A 20,573-nucleotide genomic window follows, 5' to 3' on the forward strand; every position below is an offset into this window, starting at 1 on the left:
CTGAATACATTTTTGATACAAAAATTATTTACTAATTTTCAAATATTAATAGTCATACCCCTACATACGAAAGTCCCTACGTACAAAAAATCCAGGTTACGAAGGCAAAGACGAAGATTTTTTTGCTTCTGTGTACAAATAATTCAGGTTGCGAAAGGATGTATGTACTGTAAAGTCTGAGATTTGCCCGGGCCGCCGAGAACAATTTTAAAACTCGCGTGCCGCCAACTCAGTAGACTCGCCACCATCCTCCCGCTCTCCCATTGCTTCCTGATGCTAGTCACCGCCACAAGATCCTGCTCTCCTATTGGTCAGCATCTGTCCCATCATGCCTCTATGTAAAGGCGTTCTTTGACCATTTCGTTGCGGCAGCGTTATCGTAAACACCTGGAATTTGTTCGTTCACATAGATTTCATTTATTAACTTAAATTCGTGTTAGTGATTTCGCTTTCATTGTACTGTAAGTTACTTTATTGTGTTGTGTGCGAACTTAATTACTTACGTTATTAGCCATGGGTCCCAAGAGTGTTGCTAAAGAAGAGGATGATTTCTATGGAGACGAAGATGGAGATAACCAAACAGTGTTAATGTTTTCTGCCATTTGTTAATGGCATTTTTTTAATGTGTTTCGTAAAGTTAAGTGTTCATGTTTTCTGCCATTTGTCCTCCTCCTCTGCCACCACTTTCAGGCATCACCTCACTCGAAAGGTAAGGTTCCACATTTTACTACATACGTACAATATTTCTTGTACCCCGTACACTAGTACACTTTATTTACAGGTACAGTCACTGTTAGGTTAGGTATTGAATGGTCCAAATTGTTGTATTTCATTGTTTATTGGTCAATTTAGCTTTATCATGAAATTTACTGTGGTGTTCTTGTAGGGCTTAGAACGAATGAGGCAATTTACATGTAAAACGTAGTTCTAGATACAAAAAAATCAGGTTGCGAAGGCCGCTTCAGAACGGATTAATTTTGTAACCTGAGGCACTACTGTATTGATTAATATTGTATTGAGTTTAATGAGATTAAATGATATTACACAATAATATAATAATATTAACTCTCTCTTTTTTTGTTTTGTATGAAAAATAAATGATTTTCAAGCATCCTCTATTGGAGGAGTTGCTGCTTCAGCTGCATTGATTTTATAAAAATTCTTTTCTATTCTTATTAGTTTTTTCAACATTAGATTGATTGGCGAATAACATACCTATGGAAGGCATAGGGAAAAGTCAAGATCGATTGATTTGTAAACATTATTTCAAAGTAAGTACAATCTGGCATATTTCATCTGAAGATTAATACTATTCTAATTTAATAGTATAATGGTGGAACAATATACGTATAGTTTGAAGGCCGATGTTTCTTCTGGTTTCGACTAGATATTCTCAAGGATGTAGTTTTGAGGAGACTGACGATGTATTCAGGTTCTACCCTATTTATGGTTGGGTGTCAGCATGGGGTGTTCCGTGAGCTGAATTTTCATTGGTCGGGGTCATGATGCTTGTCTCCTATTGGCGGCTGGAAGACATCTTCAAGCCACTTTCTAAAGTTGATGCTCTCATTGCCTCAATCTTGCAGACTGATGGAACTGGACTGCGTGACGTTATGGCAGGCCAAATTTTCATTGACTGTTGCACACTGCGTGACATCACGGCAGGTCAGATTCTCGTTGGCTGATGAGAGGCTGGTATGAACAGGTATGTCTGGGTTGATGTAGTCTCTTGTTCTGGTATTGTCCTAATTCAGTATGTTTCTTCGTAGGTTTGTGGGGGGGAAAAGCACTTCTTGGGTGGTGTTTATAGGGGGCTTTTCCCATTGAATGAGGAGGGTCCCTAGTAGTCGGAGACGTCTCTGATCCGGAGCGCTCCTGATAATCCTAGTGTTTTGGATAATTCCATCGTGGGAGATGGTTTCATTATGCACTGCCGAAGTATGGTTCCTAATGGCCCTTTCTTGTGCATGGTAGGAGATCCAATACTATACAGTACCAGAGTAAGGTCCCATGTAGGAGGTTTGAGTTCCCTAGGTAAACAAGATTGCTCAAAGCTCTTGAACCATATAAAGAATTCCCAGGGGGATGTGATGTCCACATCTTTCAGATGAAGAACTAATTATAAGGCAGCCCTGTAGCCCTTCACCGTATAAACAGAAAGAATTTCCTTTGTTCTAAGAAAGATCCACAAGATCACTATCTACTGAACAGAAACTGAGTGGAGAGAAATCTGTTCGATGACACCAATCATAGCAGATAGCTCATCTTGTACAAGGCTGACGAAGATCTGAAGTAGCCTCACATTTGAGTCGCTGCTCTGCAAGAAAGATCTCTAGCTCGAAAGAGATACTGGACAGACTCCAGCCTACTATAAAATCTGCATAGATCTTGGCAGAGTTCCACTGATTATTGCAGATCTTTGGAATTTACTAATACAAATATATTAAAAAAAATAAATATTTCTGTATCAAAGGCAAAAATCTGTAAAAATTTGTTTAATTAAATTGGCAAAAACAAACAGCATTCACACAAATGTTTTAGATATCTAACATTCTTATAACTTGCATTTGTAAGTAAACAGGTCAGCAGCACAATAACTTCCCACAATAAAATGCCCTAATATCTTAAAGAATGTAATTTGAAAAATTTATATTTATATTGCTGCTTGTGTAAACTAATTACCACTAACATATAACACAAAAGTAGTTTAAGTAAGCATACCTTGCAGCATATATGTATTTTTTCCAATGTTTCTGCGGCAAATTTTCATAAGAAAATATAAAGTCAGCCCCTTCTTCAGGCAAAGGTGGTGGACAATCCCCAGGTTGACAACCTAAGCCACTACCAGGCTGATAGAGTACAATCTGAAATTCAAAACAAATGATTTGTATTGAAAATTCTCATTTACTTTTTTGTAATTCCATTATGTAATTACATTCTGAAGTACAGATACAACACTGACTTTCTGGCAATAGGTGTTACAAAACCTATTTACATTGAGGACAAAATTAGATAAGCTTTGGAATGCCAGTAGTTACCAAATCAGTTTGCCTGTTAGCCATGGACTGAATTACTTGTTGCCAGAGTCCATTTAATTTATTACATAGCAATCTGTTGGCAATGATCCAGTGAATTTACATAAAAACCAGTATTTTTATATACATTTAACTATAACCATGGCTTCCTAAAATGGTGCAGGTATCACCTATGGCATAAGTACATGTAACCACAAGTCCATTATCAATATAAAAATAGAACTGTTGGAAAACAGTATCCTTCTGTTATGACACATAAAGCCTGCAATCTGTTTGCTATAAATTCTTCAACTGCTTATAATATAAATAAACAAACAAGAAACTTTAAATTCTTTTATATGAATAGGAAGCATCATGTATTTTGGTGAATAAATTTGTGGCAAAAGAAACAAACATGGAAAAAGGTAAATGCGTTTGACTGCTGATCTTGTAAAGGCATGTAGCTACAATACTGTCCTATTCACCTACTGCTGCCTCTATCTTCTCTCTCAAAAATGTTCTAATTACAAAATTGTTTATGGTATTAAGGTGTTATGCAAGAAAGAAGTCTTATCAAAATGTAATACACTTTTTATCAAAATCTTTACATTCATGTTAATATGGGTGCATTCTTAATAACCAGTTGTACAAGAAAATAAGAAAAAAGAGGCAGTGCTGCTTGCAGATAAATCCCATTTAAGCACTGTAAAATAATTTCTGGGATTAAAATCACCCTACAGATTTAAAAGCTTCAAGAAAAAATATTTTTCAATCCTTTTAAAGCTGTTTTAGTTTCTTTCTAAAATGTTGACAATTTCAAATGCCTACTTCTTCAGCCATGCAGTCTTTCCTTGAAACTTAAAAATCTAGAGTAATTCAAATGTTTCAAATAGAGACTGGTCTATACAGTTCGTGGTGATTTCTATGAAAAGTTATAAAAAAATGCTGGAGTAAGAGTTAAAAATGATAAAAGCTATCCAATGACAGCTTTTGAAGTTAGACTGGCCAACCAGGGGCTGTGTCACAATATTAGTATGATCAAGATTTAGGGGTGACTAATGCTTCGATTCACTCACATGAAGAATTACTATCAAAAAGTGCCATTGGCACATTTTGATAGTAATTTTTCAATACTTTATCTTAATTTCTTTTACAATACAAAACATAAGACCAAACACTCATCATATCGTAGTGTAGTCTGTAGGGATGGGGAAATACCTCATAGCTAAAAATTTTGTGATGATTTGCTCAATATCGTATTCAAATTGATAAATACTTGATATAGCAACAGAAAATTTCACAACAGGTTTTTTCTCGTTTTCATACTTTTGACCCCTCAGTCCTCATGTTGTTATCAATTTAGATCAATGAGTTATACTAAACTCTTCAAGGGTTAACCCAAAGGATGTTTTCTTAAATGACAAGTGAAAACTGGAGCAGAGTAGTGTTAAAGTTGGAAAGTCATTTGTTTTGTAAAGTTTTACATAAATGAGACATTACAGGCAATCCCACAGTTATCGGGCCAAGTTTCGGTTATCGGTGCCAATCATAGTTATGGCACCATGACATACCTAACAGAGGCACCATTTGGTTAATGGCGGTTTTTGCTTATTAGCACCCTACCGAGAATGGAACCCTGCTGATAACAAGGGACTAATGCCTGTACTTTGTCATTAATTTTTCATATTTTCCATATACGTACATAATTCCAACTTTTTGCATTGCAAAACATAGTAAATTAGGTAAGATTTTGGCAATTCTCTGGCATCCCCAATCTTTTTCTGTTACAATAAGTGGGAAAGGGTGTACTCCTAACACTCTCTCTCTTTCTTGCTTGTTTTTATAAATTGTTTAGGTAAGGAAATAACTTGTTTTTCCTTTCTACAAACTGTTTAAGTAAGGAATTCATTTTTTTTTCATTTTTCTAAGTTGTTTAGGTAAGGAATTCATAATTTTTCTATTTTTCTATAAATTTTGTTTTACGGTGTCCAGACTTTTCCAAATTATGCATTTTTTAAAGACATTCTTTTTTGCAAGTTACACCTACTTCCAAGTTTTGAGTACAGGGATAACATAGGAAATTTTGAAAAGAATATTTCTTTATCCACAGTCCCTGGTTATCGGTGGACTCGGTTAATGGCGATCCAATTTTATGGAGCTTGTCTAGCGCCATAAAATCAGCGATTTAGGGCACCATAACAGGCCAAGTTTCGGCGCCATAAGGTGCACATAATATAGTTATGGCGCCATAACATACCTAAAGAGGTGCCATTACCCAAAGCTCAGCACCATAAATGCAGAGAATGGAACACCTGCTGATAGCAGGGGACTGCCTGATTATCCCTCTGATTAACGGATGCCAACAGTCAAATATCACAATTTCTTAAAGTAAATTATATTTTTCCTAACTATACAACCTAAGGTCCTTTACTATACGAATTGCTTACAGCAACGCTGGAACACGGCCATTAAAACTCTTGAAAAAAGTTGTTAGGCAGCAACTACCTGCCTGCCTGGATTTATACATTTCATTTTGCCTTTTGGCCCAAGTTTCAGATTGAGGGGTGGCATGAGGTGGGCATTAATGTAAAGGACCTCAGGTTTGTATAGTTATGAAAAATACAATTCACTTTCAAAAATTTTTATTTGTTCCTAAACGATATACAAACCCTCGGTCATTTACAATATGAAGACTCACTTAATGGAGGGAAGAATCTGAGGGGTCTCTAGAACTGACTGGAGTTCAGCAAACCTTGGGTACTCCTCCTGGTTGAAAAAGCAAGGAGTGCCCAGCCTCTGATAAATTCCCAGCCTTAGTCGTATGAGTTACAATTCATCACTCATATAAAAAAGGCCAGAAAAAATCTGACTCTTGACCTCGCCTTTCTTATACTCCAATCAATTTATCAGAGTCTGGGCACTCCTTGCTTTTTCAACCAGGAGGAGTACCCAAGGTGTGCTGAACTTCAGTCAGTTCTAGAGACCCCTCAGATTCTTCCCTCCATTAAGTTGAGTCTTCATATTGTAAATGACCGAGGGTTTGTATATCGTTTAGGAACGCATAAAAATTTTTGAAAGTAACTCGTTAGCTTTAACCGTTTTTTGCACAGCTCGATTTGAATACAATTATGTATGAATTTTTTATTTCACTACCATATATCGCATTATTTATATATGATAATATTTTTTTCATTTCTGATGGTTGCATACTAAACTTCAGGCAATGACAAAAAAAGGAGCCAATTTTTTGAAAAAATGATATTGTTATGATACAATCAAGTTTCATACATACTTACCTGGCAGATATATACTTAGGGACGACGGAGTCTTAGCTAAGTATATATCTGACAGGTAAGTTGATTGTATGAAAATTATTTTTTCCACTTCCGCGCTCACTCCAAACCCACCTCGGCATACGGGAGATGTGTTGGTTTTTAGGGCTTCGGCGTAAGAGGGTTAATATGTTAGAATTAGTAAATCATTTTTGTATCATAAAAATGTATTTGAAAATAACATCAAAATATACTAATCAGTGATTATTTATCGTCGGAAAACCCCACGAATAGGCGAATTCCCCGCAAATAATGGGTAGATATAGTCCAGAGAGAAATCCGCGAATAAGCGAATCCAGAGAACATAAAGAATGAACATTTATAAAATTGATGCATTGATAGCTAAATTTGCACTTTTTTAATTCGATATTTTCGGAAGAGCAGCAGGTGGTGGCATAGAACAGCGTCATGGGCATATAGTTTACCCAAATACCTATGTAATAAACTCAATAAAATTTTTAATATCATTTGCATAACCTTTATGGTCTGAATGGTATTTCTATAAATGTATGTACTTGTTAGACAAAATAGTGCTTGTGGCGCTGTTAACTGAAAACTGTGCCGTAAAAAATACCATAAAATACCTTATTATTTAATGAATATTTTTGACAACAGCAGTAAAACCGATTCGACACTAAGTGATTGCGCCGCTAACAACGGGCCGCCTGTATTCAATATATAAAACAATAAAAGAAATTACCTCACCCGGAAAAAGTGAGTTTAACAACAGTCAGACAAGAGCTCCTGAAAACTCATTTGCATCACATGACGGGGGAAAGCAAAGTGGAATGTTTACATCCATGCAGGCAATTTTCCCCGCCTACCGAATAGTAGTTACTGCCTAACCCCCTTATTCAAGAGTTTTAACGACAATGTTCCCGCCTTGATGTATGCAATTCCTATGTAAAGGACTGAAGGTTTGTATATTATGCAGAAACTAATTTTCATCTGCCTTGAAATCTTTGCCTGTAAAATTCCCCACAATTCACATTTATCAGAGACAAAATGATAGGAAATAAAAAAATATTTAATAACAAGGCTAGAAAAATTCAGGATATCTTACAACTGAAATGATAAATCAATATGTAATTTCTACCCATTCAAAATTAAAATGAGCACTTACCCTCATGCCATCTGGAGAAATTCTGCACACATCAACTACTTTCTCTTTACATCCTTTGCTGCCGAGAAACTCCAAACAAATTTCTCCATTGTCCATGATATTCATGAATACATTTTTTGCGCTCTGCCTTATGGGTTTTAATCTCTTTGAACAAAGGGGTGAAACTTGCTGCTGTATAGTTTGATTGGCTTTATGAACATTTTTTGTAGGGGTTCCTTGACTTTTGGGCAATATAGGTAAATTTTCTTTTTCTCCTGGCTCTTGTGAGTATTTCAGTGGAGGAATATCACAAAGAAATTTATTGTTGCACTCCTCTCTCTGTGGAGAAATGCTTTTCACACTTTTATCTGCAACACAATTTCTTGATGCATACTGATGATCAGAAGTACCAGAACTGGAATCAAAACATTTTGCCCCAACATTTTTACAAGCAACACCATGTACAGAGGCTTTTTTCTCAAAATGACTATTGTTCCTTCTTTCACACCAAGACTTATGTTGCGATGTATGGCAGCAAGAATGAACTCCATCATCATCATGGTCTTCCCTATAGCTACGATGATCTGGTTCTCGCAGTCTATCCCTATGTCTCTCATGCAAATTGTTACCATAAACATTCAGGGGATTCCATATATTATGAGGTGGATTTTGTTTATCCTTTCTGAGTTCCCTGTATCTCACTTGAGAATTCTCCTCAAAGCTCCCACAATTGGAATTTTTCTCATAGCCGCCCTCAGATCTGCTTCTTCCATGGCTGCCTGAATAACTGCTGCCTTTATCCTTAGTGCGTGATCTTTCCCTGCTCTGTCGTGTTTCCCATGATTTATCATCCAGCAGTACATTACCAAAGGCTTCCCTATCAACACTTTGATGATGGAAATTGTTCATGTAGTTTCCACCACCTGACCTATTTTCATAAGTATCATATCTTTCATTTTCAGATGCTCTTGTACCCTGCTTTTGATAGCCTTGATTATACTCCTGGCTTCTAATGCTCTCACTGCTTAAGTGACTGTTTCTTTCTAGGCTACGATGACGTCTTAAAGTGTTGCTGCTCTTTTCACTGGTATTATTCTGTCTTAAATTCTGCTCACTAATTCCCCTCTGTAACCCTCTTCTTTGATATCTATCATCACTCACACAAGATGATGTGTAAACTGAGGAATCACTCCTATCTTCACTAGATAGAGTCGAGTTTTCCCTACGGTGATTTGGTAACTGCTTTCTTCGTTCCTCAGATATATCACGCTCTCTCTTTGTGAAAGGGAGAACAGATGGTGCAGAAAAAGCAAAATCTTCACCTCGCTTCAAAGAAGGAAGGGGAGTGAATTTTCTTTTCAAGGAATCAATTACCCCTGCATTAGGTGGAAGCAAATCTCGGGGGCTGAAATAAAAAATTGTACAGTGTTAGCTTATAAAAACAATACTATGACTTAAAAACAGATTCTTAATTCTTAATAAGAAAAATATTTTCTGCTTGCACTACAATTTATGTAAAAGTTTTACATAGACCTGCCTTTGCATATCTAAACAATTAACAGCAGAAATAAAAAAAATAATTGCTTTTATATATCAAAACAATTAACAATAGAAATAAAAATATATTCTGAAAGAAGAAAATACTCTACAAGCATACAGACATTTAACACATAAAATAGTTTATTGCCATTGTGAAATCCCCAGATGTTTTAATTAGTAATTGTGATCTTTGGAGATTTGCTGTTATTCATTACACCTTTCAACCATTTCCTTGTGATATTATGTTCAACTCTTGCTTTTGCACTGAAGCAAATAAAGTATGTTTTCTATTTATTGAAGATGGAGAACAGACAACCAGATTGGATGGCTTTCCCTGCTATGGAAGGCTGTTTGTGAAGAGAATCATGCAACTATCAATATGCATCACATGACATCTAAGACACATTCAAGCAAGTGTGATGTTAAGCAACTTAGAAGTTACACGAGCATTATTATAGCGCTATACACAATTCTGTATGAAACAAGCCTCTTATCCCATTTCAGCGCTGTACTTCTGCTGAATAAAAAGCAAGAAGCTGTACTATATTTCACATTATTTCTCATAACAAAAAACATTTTTAAAAAACAGGTTTTGATGTTGGAAAAATCTATTTTTGGTAGACGCTGTTGAATCCTCAAGGAGTTACCCTTCCATGGCCTAAGTAGGCCTCCATGGTGACCAGAATGATGTCAAAGAATTCTCTTTAGGGTGGTCTTGTGGCCGGGTATTGTGTCGTAATGATAAACATTATAACACGTGATAGAATATAAATGGACTCTGGGCAAGAGGGCACTTTATCTTGTCCTCAGCAAATGCTAAACCCAGTTTATCTACGTCAAAACTCGCAAGAAGAGGAAGTGGCTATGCGCGCACGTGCCCTTTTATGTGTATATAAGACCAAACACGGACTATCAAGACATTCCTTTCTGTTGGTCAATGCAGGATGATCTCTTACCCAAATCCTATGTCTTTTGTCAGGGAAGTGGGAGGGTTTTGAGCGACAACCAAAATTAGGCTTTCTCTACATCCAAACCCGCTTTTTATAGCGTAGTCGCTGTCTCATCCTCAAGGACTTCTACAAAGAAACTGACAAGTGATGAAAATCGCTCAAATTTTATTCCCAGCAACTCAAAAGCATTTATGGTTCGGGGTCAAGCCACAAGTTTCAAGGCCCCATTCTTTATTCCAGATACCTTTAGGTTTGGTAGCAAAGAACAAGAAACTTGGTGCAAACTTATGTTTATTAAGGTGAAGTTCTGTGGTGACTTCCCTAAGCATGCTGGGTATGGTTGCAGTATTGTCAAAGCTTCCCCAGTGATAGCTAGCATACCCACCTGTTAAGAAGACCCATGGTTTGCCAATGAAGTGCTTATGGGTCAAGACTATCCATGACACCTACCAATACACTGTAGTCGAATTTGTTCAAGTTCATGTCAATAATGTTGCTAGTGTAGGAAAAAACAAACCTTTTGGGATGTCTGCCGTGACCTCTAGGTAAATATTAGGTGCTCAAATTGGGCATAATGTTTTGTCTGCTAAATCTAGTTTACTTGGAATAGGAGATTTCCTTCTTAAAAGAATCTCATTCTTGGCTAGAGGACAATAATAATTGATAGTCAGCCGGTTGCGTGATGTATTGTTCCAGTCTAAGAGAGCCCAGTTTGCTAATATGAGTTCCTGATGCTAATACAATCAAGAAGATCATCTAATGTAGTTTGTGAGTTGTGGTTGTACTGGGTCCGCTGAATTGAAGGGCTGATCAAAGTCTAGGTACCTTGTTCAGGGACCAAGTACTAATTGAAAGTGACAACTTCTATACTAGAGTCAATCCCGAACTCATGAGTCAGTGGTACTGCCAATGCGGCCTTGTATGACATGATTGTTGTAACTGCAAGGCATTTGACTTCAAAAAGGATAAGAAAAGTTAAAATTTTTCCTAGAATTTCTGACTGGGCTCTCAGTATGGATATAATCTAACCATATCTTCCATACATACTGGTATGCATTGCCAGATATATGAAGTCTGAAGTTTTTGCACTTAGTGGACAATATTTAAAAAATACACCTGTAAAGGTCTCGGCTCAGAAAGGAGGATCCGTAAGCGACTTTCTCCTACTGACTGAGATAAAGCAGCGGACAGTATTGGAATTTTTTGGAACCAATGCCCTGTTTGGCTAATTTGGGGCTATTAACCCTCTTACGCCGATTGGACGTATTAAACGTCGAGTCAAAATGTCTCCCGTATGCCGATTGGACGTATCATACGTCGGCTCAAAAAAGTTTTTTTAAAAATTCGCGGAAAAATACTTATAGGCCTACCAGCCGAAAACTTTTGTATCACGCGCCTTGGGGGATGCTGGGAGTTCACGGATCAAGGCGTTGTTTTGTTTACAATCGCTACGCAGGCGCGCAAGCGCGAATTTCTTTCTTATCGCACTAAAAAGTATCAGTGACACATCTCGGAAATTATTTCGTCACTTTGACATAATTATTGCACCATTTTAAATTATCCTTTACATGAAGTATTATATATGAAAATGTGCGCAATTTCATGCACAATAACAACTAAAATACTCATGATTGTAGCTTTTATCAATTTGAAATATTTTTCATATAAATAACGATAAGTGCAAAAAATTTCAACCTTCGGTCAACTTTGACTCTACAGAAATGGTCGAGAAACGCAATTGTAAGCTAAAATTCTTATATTATAGTAATATTCAATCATTTGCCTTCATTTTGCAACAAATTGGACGTCTCTAGCACAATATTTCGATTTATGGTGAATTTATGAAAAAACTTTTTCCTTACGTTCGTGCGATAACTCTTCCGATAAATTTTTTCGTGCGATTGTCCTAATGTTTGCACCCTTTTAAAATTTGCCGTTACATAAAGTTTTATATATGGAAATGTGCGCAATTTCATGCACAATACAACAAAAGACAACCCATGGTTGTAGCTTTTATCAGTTTTGAAAAAATATTTTCATATAAATAACGTTAAGTGCAAAAATTTCAACTTTCGGTCAGCTTTGACTCTACCGAAATGGTCGAAAAAACGCAATTGTAAGCTAAAACTCTTATATTCTAGTAATATTCAATCATTTACCTTCATTTTGCAACGACTTGGAAGTCTCTAGCACAATATTTTGATTTATGGTGAATTTATGAAAAAAAAAATTACGTTCGCGCGGTAACTCTTCCGAAAAAATCAGAATTTTTTTGTGCGATTGTCGAAATGTTTGCACCATTTAAAATTAGCTGTTTCATAAAGTTTTATATATGAAAATGTGCGCAATTTCATGTAGAATACAACTAAAAATGATTGAAGGTTGTAGCTTTTTCTCTTTTTTCGAAATATTTGCATATAAATCACGATAAATAGAAAAAAAACCACGTTCGGTCAAATTTGACTCTACCGAAATAGTTGAAAAACGCAATTGTAAGCTAAAACTCTTACGGCCTAGTAATATTCCGTCATGTTTCTTCATTTTGAAACAAATTTGAAGTCTCTAAAATACAATATTGTGATTTATGGTGAATTTTTGAAAAATATATTTACCTTCACTCCGCGCGCCGATTCGCGGCCGCAAGTCTCCGAAATACGTACATGGCATTATCCTAATATTTGCTCCTTTTCATATTAGCCTTTTTATAGAGTTTCATATATCAAAATGTGCGCAAATTCATGAAGAATACAATAAAAAATAATTGAAGGTTGTAGCTTTTTCCATCTTCGAAATATGTGCATATGAAAAAATATATATATTAAAATTTCGACATTCGGTCAAATTTAACTCGTCCGAAATGGTCGAAATCTGCAATTCTAATCTAAAACTCTTACAGTATCGTAATATTCAATCATTTGTCTTAATTTTGAAACAAATTGGAAGTCTCTAGAACATTATTTAGAATTACGGTGAATTTTTGAAAAAAATATTTTTTTGCGTCCGCGCGTTACGAATTCGTACATCATTTTGTGATAATATTTTTCCGGTGTTACTTTTATTGTTTTACAATGTATTATATATCAAAATGATCGCAATTTAGTGTACAATACAACGCAAAAAAAAGTAACTGGTTAGCTTTGACCGTTTTCTGCACAGCGTGATTTGAATACAATTATGTATGAATTTTTTTTTTTTTTTTTTTTTTTTCGCTACCATATATCGCATTATTTACATATGATAATGATATTATTTTTCATTTCTGATGGTTGCATTCTAAACTTCAGGCAATGACAAAAAAAGGAGCCAAAAATGAACTCTTAATCTTCAAAAGTACGCGCGCTGTAATTTTTTGAAAAAATTATTTTTTCCACTTCCGCGCTCACTCCAAACCAGGCCCGGCATACGGGAGACGTTTTGATTTTTAGGGCTCCGGCTTAAGAGGGTTAAGTAAGCTGTTCCTTTGAAGGTTAGTAATTTGCTCAACACCTTCGAAATCTGGAACAATGGGAAAAAATACAGGTAGTGTTCAAGTTACGATAATTCATATTACGATGGGGTTGGCAATTAATCTTTAAATTTTGCTTGCAATAGGTGCAAGCAGCAGTGCACAATCAGGGAGCAAGAGAGACCAAATTACAATAGCCTAACTTTCTATCACATCTTCAAGTTAAATATGTTCAAAAATAAAAAATGAGAATGATGAAAATATTGTTTTAATGTTACACTCGTTTCATAAATGTATACAGCCATGAACACCTAAACGAGAAACAACTTTTTTGCAAAGTGTAACCAAATTAGATAACAACTACATCCATTTGGCTTGTATTTCAACTATTGTACATTAGTAAACAATTACGTTATAAATGACGTCATGTAGAATAGGACTGATATCTTTTTGTTTAATAACTTTATTTACTATAGATCAAAGATCAGCAAGGAAATATACTGTTAAATTTAAACCAAGTCGTAGCTAAAGCTAAAACTGTTCAAGCTGCTAATGACTTATTGTGCATTGACAACAAGGATAAAACTCCCGAGACTTATGCCATCAAACACAACCATAAATAAAACTTAGAGAAAATAATTTTAATCTAATCTACTGCACATGAAAGAACACAATTTACTATTGTTTTCATGCTGATAGAAGATAAATAATGTAAAGGTCGTATTACGATGAAATCAAAACAAAATAGAGAACAGAATCACATAAATTTTTTACACAATAAACATCTGTTAACGAACAAAATAATTCAGTTCACAACCAGATGTATTTAAGTCATATTCCGACTTAAAAACACATTGTATAAAGAGAATTGACCTAGTTTCATATAAGTAAAGTATTTAGATATTCATTTATACTAACTAGAAGCAAGAAAATTCGCTCAGAATTGAGTTATAACACGTAATCACCATCATCTGATTTCCAACCCAAAACATTAACTGTTACATTAGTATTTTATAATACAATAATATGAGAATACATGCAACATTATTGGATACAGTGAAGTAATATATAATGTTTTAAAAGATTTATGGAAAAGATGGACACTTGTTATGTTTGTATCTTATAATTAGATGTAGCCATTAGCAGCCTGACATCATTCAATTTTGCCGGTGTCGGACCAAATCTGATTCTTGTTTCGTGTCCATTTTTTTTCTTTTGTACTGAATTATCATAGTCATTTATAAATAAAACAATCTCGGATCAGCGTGAAACTTTCTGACAAGGAATTCTCAAACTTAAAGACATGTTGCAAACAAAAATAACGAGATGTACCTTGATTTAATTTTTACAGGTGGGGATGCAGGATGTCTTCTGGGTGGTTCACTGTGCAATTTAGCAGAATGATTATCCGTATCTCTTTTACTTTCACTCTCCGAGACATTACTTTCTGTGATGACAGTAAGAGGTAATCGAGTGTGGTTGGTACTGGTGACTGTGCTCATGGTATATAAGCCACTGTCTGACATCCTCGGTATATCGTCTTTTGTTCCAGCCAACATAAAAGGATGCTGGGGTATTGTTTGCAGTTTTATCCTCTCTCTGGGGTTCTTCTGGAGGCACTCTGATATTAATGAGCGAGCATTTGCAGAGACATAGCTTGGGATCTGACGAAAGAGACACACAACTTAAGAAATTTTAGTTTATGTGCTTGTAAAACAGTTTCTCATGATATACTTGAAATATAAATATAAAATCAAATCACTCAAAATAAATGTGATACATTAACCTTATAATAAATTACTGGTCAAGAAAGAGAACACTAATTGCTAAATATCTCACCTTATAGTCCCCAATCACAACTCGGGTAAAAATAGATTCTTTCACACCACGACCATCAAAGGGTGGATGACCAACAAGCATGATAAACAGCATGCACCCAAGACTCCACACATCACTCTCAAGGCCATGGGAACTGCGAGTTGCTACCTCTGGGCTGTTGTAGACATCAAAACATTATACAAAATTTCTTCATGCAAAATTAAATATAAAAAAATTAAAAAAAAATTTTTTTCCTAGGATACAAACCAAAGTTTTTGCAAAATTGGCATTTCAACAGTTTTTACATATAAATAAAAAAAATTTTATATAACCAATTCATGGTCTTGAATGTCCCAAAACTGTAACTCACAGTCTTTTGTCTAACAAGCAAGAGATAGTGTTAGTTTCATGATGTATGTGCCACCAAGTAACTTTCAATCACCTTTCTCATTTTCCCAAATACTATATGAAAATGATGCTGCAACTAGTGGGGTAGGGAAATGGAACTTATCATATGGCTGATTGGTTTGTTATGTAAGTCAGTGTGTCATCTAGAAACCCCATTAATCACATTTAAGCCTGAACCACAATTAAGGTAGAAGAGCCGCCTTCATGAATACACACACACTATAATTCACATATATACAGTGTTCCCCGTATTCGCGAATAGCTCGAACCTGCGAATGGTTAGAACTCCCCTCTAAAAATGCTTATATTTGCCTATCTTGAAAGTTCAAATACCAAATGTACACTTAAAGTATCATCCTACATCAAATGTACCATTGAATTGGTATTATTAACATCATTACAAAGTCATCTGAAACATTTTACCATTAGGAATATATAAACAGCCAATAACAGACAGAGAGAGAGAGAGAGAGAGAGAGAGAGAGAGAGAGAGAGAAAATAACTCCTTACAATATCAAAAGATTGAAATGAACCTTGTAGGCAACACTTCTTCCCCCCCCTCCCCCCCCCATAAATACTTATATCTTTTCCAGACAAGAGAGAAAAAGGGCACTGAACAATCTGTTTGTCTGTCTATCAATTCTTTAGCTGAGAGAGAGAGAGAGAGAGAGAGAGAGAGAGAGAGAGAGAGAGAGAGAGAGAGAGAGAGAGAGAGAGAGAATAATAATATAACAGCACACTTACACACACACACACATACATAGATCACAACATAATATCCTGCTCACTAAGGGAAATAAAAGGTGCGGCAACTCCCAAAGCCTACGTCAGCAAGCGGTTGCCTAGTGTAAATTATGGCAACACACCCGATTTTTTTTTTTTTTTTTTTTTTTTTTTTTGAGTATCTGATGAGTGGTTGTTTAAAATGAAATGTAATAAACATAACAAGCAGTTTGAGTTACCATGATAGTAATTGTTTATTTTGTATTGTGTATGTGCAACGCTCTATCTTGATAACAATGAAAGCGACTTACGTATTGTTTTCTGAGTTCTTGTTTGTTTGTCAGAGAGAGAGAGAGAGAGAGAGAGAGAGAGAGAGAGAGAGAGAGAGAGAGAGAGAGAGAGAGAGAGAGAGAGAGAGAGAGAGAATAACCTTTTTATGAAATATTTCATGAAATGTCTATATTTATTATGTATTTCCATGATAAGAATTTTCTATATTTTTTGCATATTCTTATGATAGGTGGTGGTGGTGGTTGAGGTTTTAGTGTAGTATGTATTATACAAATGTTTACAATAAAATAAAAACCAAAACAAAAATAAGATAAAAACAGATTGTATTTACTCTGACTGATCTCAAATAACCCCTAGGTCATAAGTTTATTTAAAGTTATTCAAATTATACTAGGTTTATTTATAAAACACTTTAATAATTGATCAAAACAATGTTTTTTTTACATAATTGCAATAATAGCTTATTCATATGATTTAAATATAAAATTATATTATTTGTTACAACCATTATGCGATATGCTTGCAAAGGACTAGGAGATTGCATTACTTTTACTCACTTTGTTCCTTCACATATGATAGCGTTTTATTATTGAACTAGTAAGTAATAAAGATAGAATATTCTCTCTAAATATGACATCTTTTTACCCTACTTTACAATAATAGCAATGGTAATAATAGTCAATATACGAATAGATAAAAAAATACTTATGGAGCAAATAAACTATTTGTAAACAGTAAATGCTGCTTTAGCAACTAGAAAGACCGTTCCTTTTTCGAGAAGAGAAAATATTCTATATCATACGATATGAAAATATAGAGTGAATTGCATTTCATTAGTCTCTGATATACAGTAAAATAAGCTGTAATGGTTACTTGTCAAAAATAGGCTAAAACATCACAAACTAACTAGAAGTGTAGTAAGCAAAATTATGTTATCATCTACCGGGCCCAAAAACAAGCACGGTATACCCAACAACCTCCCCACCCATGAGTGACTACTGACAGACCCGCTACCTGTGGTACTACCTCACCACCTATTCATCGGGCAAAATGCCAGGTCGCGCAATAAAAGTAACTGATGGTTTATAAGGAAATAACAAAGAAAAGGAGGGAAAAAATATTTTGTTGACAAGCGCACGAAGTAATTACAAAGGCATTGGTAGAGTTATGTATTAGATTTTCAAGAGTAGCATTTTTGTCAAGATAGCTGCAGCACTGGGCAGTTGAAAAATTACAGACACATTTCTTGGGTTAAGGCCTGGTTAAGGCTATTAGTTGATTTCATATAGGAACTTATCACAGCTACAGGTGCCTCTTAGAAAACATCTCTGCTTTACAGCCCTCACTGGATAATATCCATTTGTGAAGTTGTAACATTTCAGTTACCATGGAACCTACAAATATGACTAAGGTTCAGGGGTCGTTTTGTTTTTGGAACAATCGTTCTATGATAGTTTCATTGTTGTGGGTGTGCACTCCTTACCCAATAGTGTTGTGTGGAGTTTACTTATATTACCTTTGCTTTGATAGTGACAGTCAAGTTTGGGATGGCAGCGAGTCTGGTTCAGAACAGCAATAGTCTGGCTTTGAATGGTAGAGTTTGGCCCAGATGATATTATTTTACCTGTTGGTTGTGGTAGCAGAAGGATGGTAGGATGGCTAAACCATAGTTGTCTGTGGAGCAGATTAGTACTAGTTCAACAACAGATATGTGGTCTCCACAATTCTACCGTGATCATCTAGGTGATGGCAGTGTTCCAGTCTGCAATTGGTGACTGCTTTGATGTTTTCACAGAGATCGTCTGATTGTATTCATCCTTTTCAACAGCTGGAGATTATTTTTGTGATGCTACCCAGAGTTATGCAGTTTTGGTATTGTTTTGGTGCTCCATAACTATTTTTAATGCTGCCTGTTTACTATTTATGATATTGTTTATTGTCTGGTAGTAGAATTTTTATTAGAGTTTAAGTAATGTTTACTGTTTTCATGTCAATTGTTACTTTGGAAATTTCTGATTTTTGGTTGAGTAACTTTAATAGCTACATATTGTTATATTTCCAATTTACTGAAATGACTGCTTGTTTCTGGTAAAATTCATTATTGGAAATAACATGACTATCTGCCAAACCTAAACTCATTTGTAAATGTATAATTTACATGATGTAATAAATTAGTATTAAGGTAATTTTCATGGTTTTTGTTAAGCATCCTCCTCCATGGTTTGTCTCTGTTCCTGCCAGTCATTTCAGTCCCTTGTTCTTTTTTTTTTTCATTACAATGACATTTTTATAATAAAATAAGGTTTCATATATACTTTCCAAGTAATTACATAGCTTAGTTTCTAGAATTGGCAGCTAGAATTTTGAAATTCACAGGTCGCACTATCTTCAGGTGCAGGGGTTTTTAACCTTTTTTTCACCACATACCCTTTCAGGTATTTTTAATGTCAGTAATGTACCCTCTCCACTTCATATAAAGAAAGCAAACCCATGTCAGAAAAAAATTCCATTGCAAATACTACTGTGCTGAAGGGAAGTAAGTACATGACTCTCCTGACATAACCAGTATTATTGTAAACAAAGAATTCCATAAAAAAGAAAATTTTTAAATAATTATTTACCTGTTTTTATGCAGTAAATTTTCAAGGTTATGGTACTGAGCTGCAAAAACAAAATACATTATTACATCAGCAGCAAAGGAAGTTAATGAGATTGCTGAAACTGTTTTTCATCAGATAGCCTAGTCAGCCGGGGAGCAGTCTTTGCTAAAGCACATTGAAGGCCAGCTTCCACATTCATTTGCGACCTTAGTTTAGATTTTATGACTAGTAAACTGGAAAATCCAGTTACACGTAGATACTACGTTGATGGGGGGAAAGCAACTAGAATGGAGGTGTTTCTCTGCAACAAGTAGATATGATTTGGATATTTTACAACAGAACCTGACTAAAAACTTTTTCTCAAATAGATAAATAGATCACAAGCACTGGAGCCTTTCATAAGTTCAATAAACTGTTCCTTAATAGCATCATTAACAAAAGCAACATCAGAATGGAAAGGATCTCTAATTAACTTTAAGTTTCCTTCAGATACATCAGGAAAGTATCTGTCTATTTCAGTTTGCAACTACAGTAGAGGTGTCTTGCCTGTCAGCAAGTAGGCGGCCCTAACAATACATGGGGGGCACATAGCCCTGACAGACCTTTGGCAAACCCCAGGTTGAAAACCCCTGTTCTAGTAGCTAGGTAACTAGCCCTGCTCACTTTTGAGGAAAGAACAACAACTAGTAAAATGGTCTCAATTTGTTTATACCCCTATGTTCACGCGAGGGGAGGAGGGAGGGCTCCACATGTAATTACTTGCTAAGTATACAAATGTCATTTTTATATAAATAACTTATACAACAAGTAATTACATAGCTGATTCCCTTACCTGATAAACTAGCAGCTACAAGAAGATACTGCGTCTGGATGGGGCTCATTTATCACATAGTGGCGCAGCAGTAAAGCCGAGGATCGCCTACTATACAGTGGGAGCCTTGTAACAAGGATGATTCCAACTGGTAACAAAGAAGACAAGTTGCCCTTGCCCTGGGCTCAGTACATAACAAACAACCAGGAAAAAAGCAATGTCACCTAATGCCATCAAAAGTTAAAAACCACTACCCAACCATAAAAACCTGGAGGGTATTCTGGTACACAGTAACCCCAGACTCCTCTAAAATCCAACACCATAATTCAAGGCGAAGAAAGGAAGGAAGGAATGCTTCCTATGCGTCCTCTCCCTGCATCATGCCAGAAACCCAAAAAGGACCCAATGTACTGAAGTTACTGGAAATATTTCAACTTCCTTTAGATAATGAGATGCAGACTGACTTACACCTCCAAGAGGTCATTTGCAATATTGCTGAGAGACAAATTATGTTTAAATGCCAAGGAAGTGCAAAGAGGT

At 35.6% G+C, this 20,573-nt stretch overlaps 1 protein-coding gene across 1 annotated transcript in view; it reads right to left on the reverse strand.

The window, feature by feature from the left end:
* Positions 1-20,573, reverse strand: part of LOC135221022 (serine/threonine-protein kinase PLK4-like) — a 121,632-nt gene that overhangs the window by 45,511 nt on the left and 55,548 nt on the right. The window contains exons 5-8 of the mRNA XM_064258743.1: positions 15,222-15,375; positions 14,715-15,046; positions 7,470-8,853; positions 2,722-2,864 (exon numbers count right to left, since the gene is read on the reverse strand). Coding sequence (XP_064114813.1) covers positions 2,722-2,864; positions 7,470-8,853; positions 14,715-15,046; positions 15,222-15,375 — 2,013 coding nt within the window. The remainder of the gene's footprint in view (positions 1-2,721; positions 2,865-7,469; positions 8,854-14,714; positions 15,047-15,221; positions 15,376-20,573) is intronic.

This window comes from Macrobrachium nipponense, chromosome 2 (genome assembly GCF_015104395.2).
Source record: "Macrobrachium nipponense isolate FS-2020 chromosome 2, ASM1510439v2, whole genome shotgun sequence".
Lineage (NCBI taxonomy): Eukaryota > Metazoa > Arthropoda > Malacostraca > Decapoda > Palaemonidae > Macrobrachium > Macrobrachium nipponense.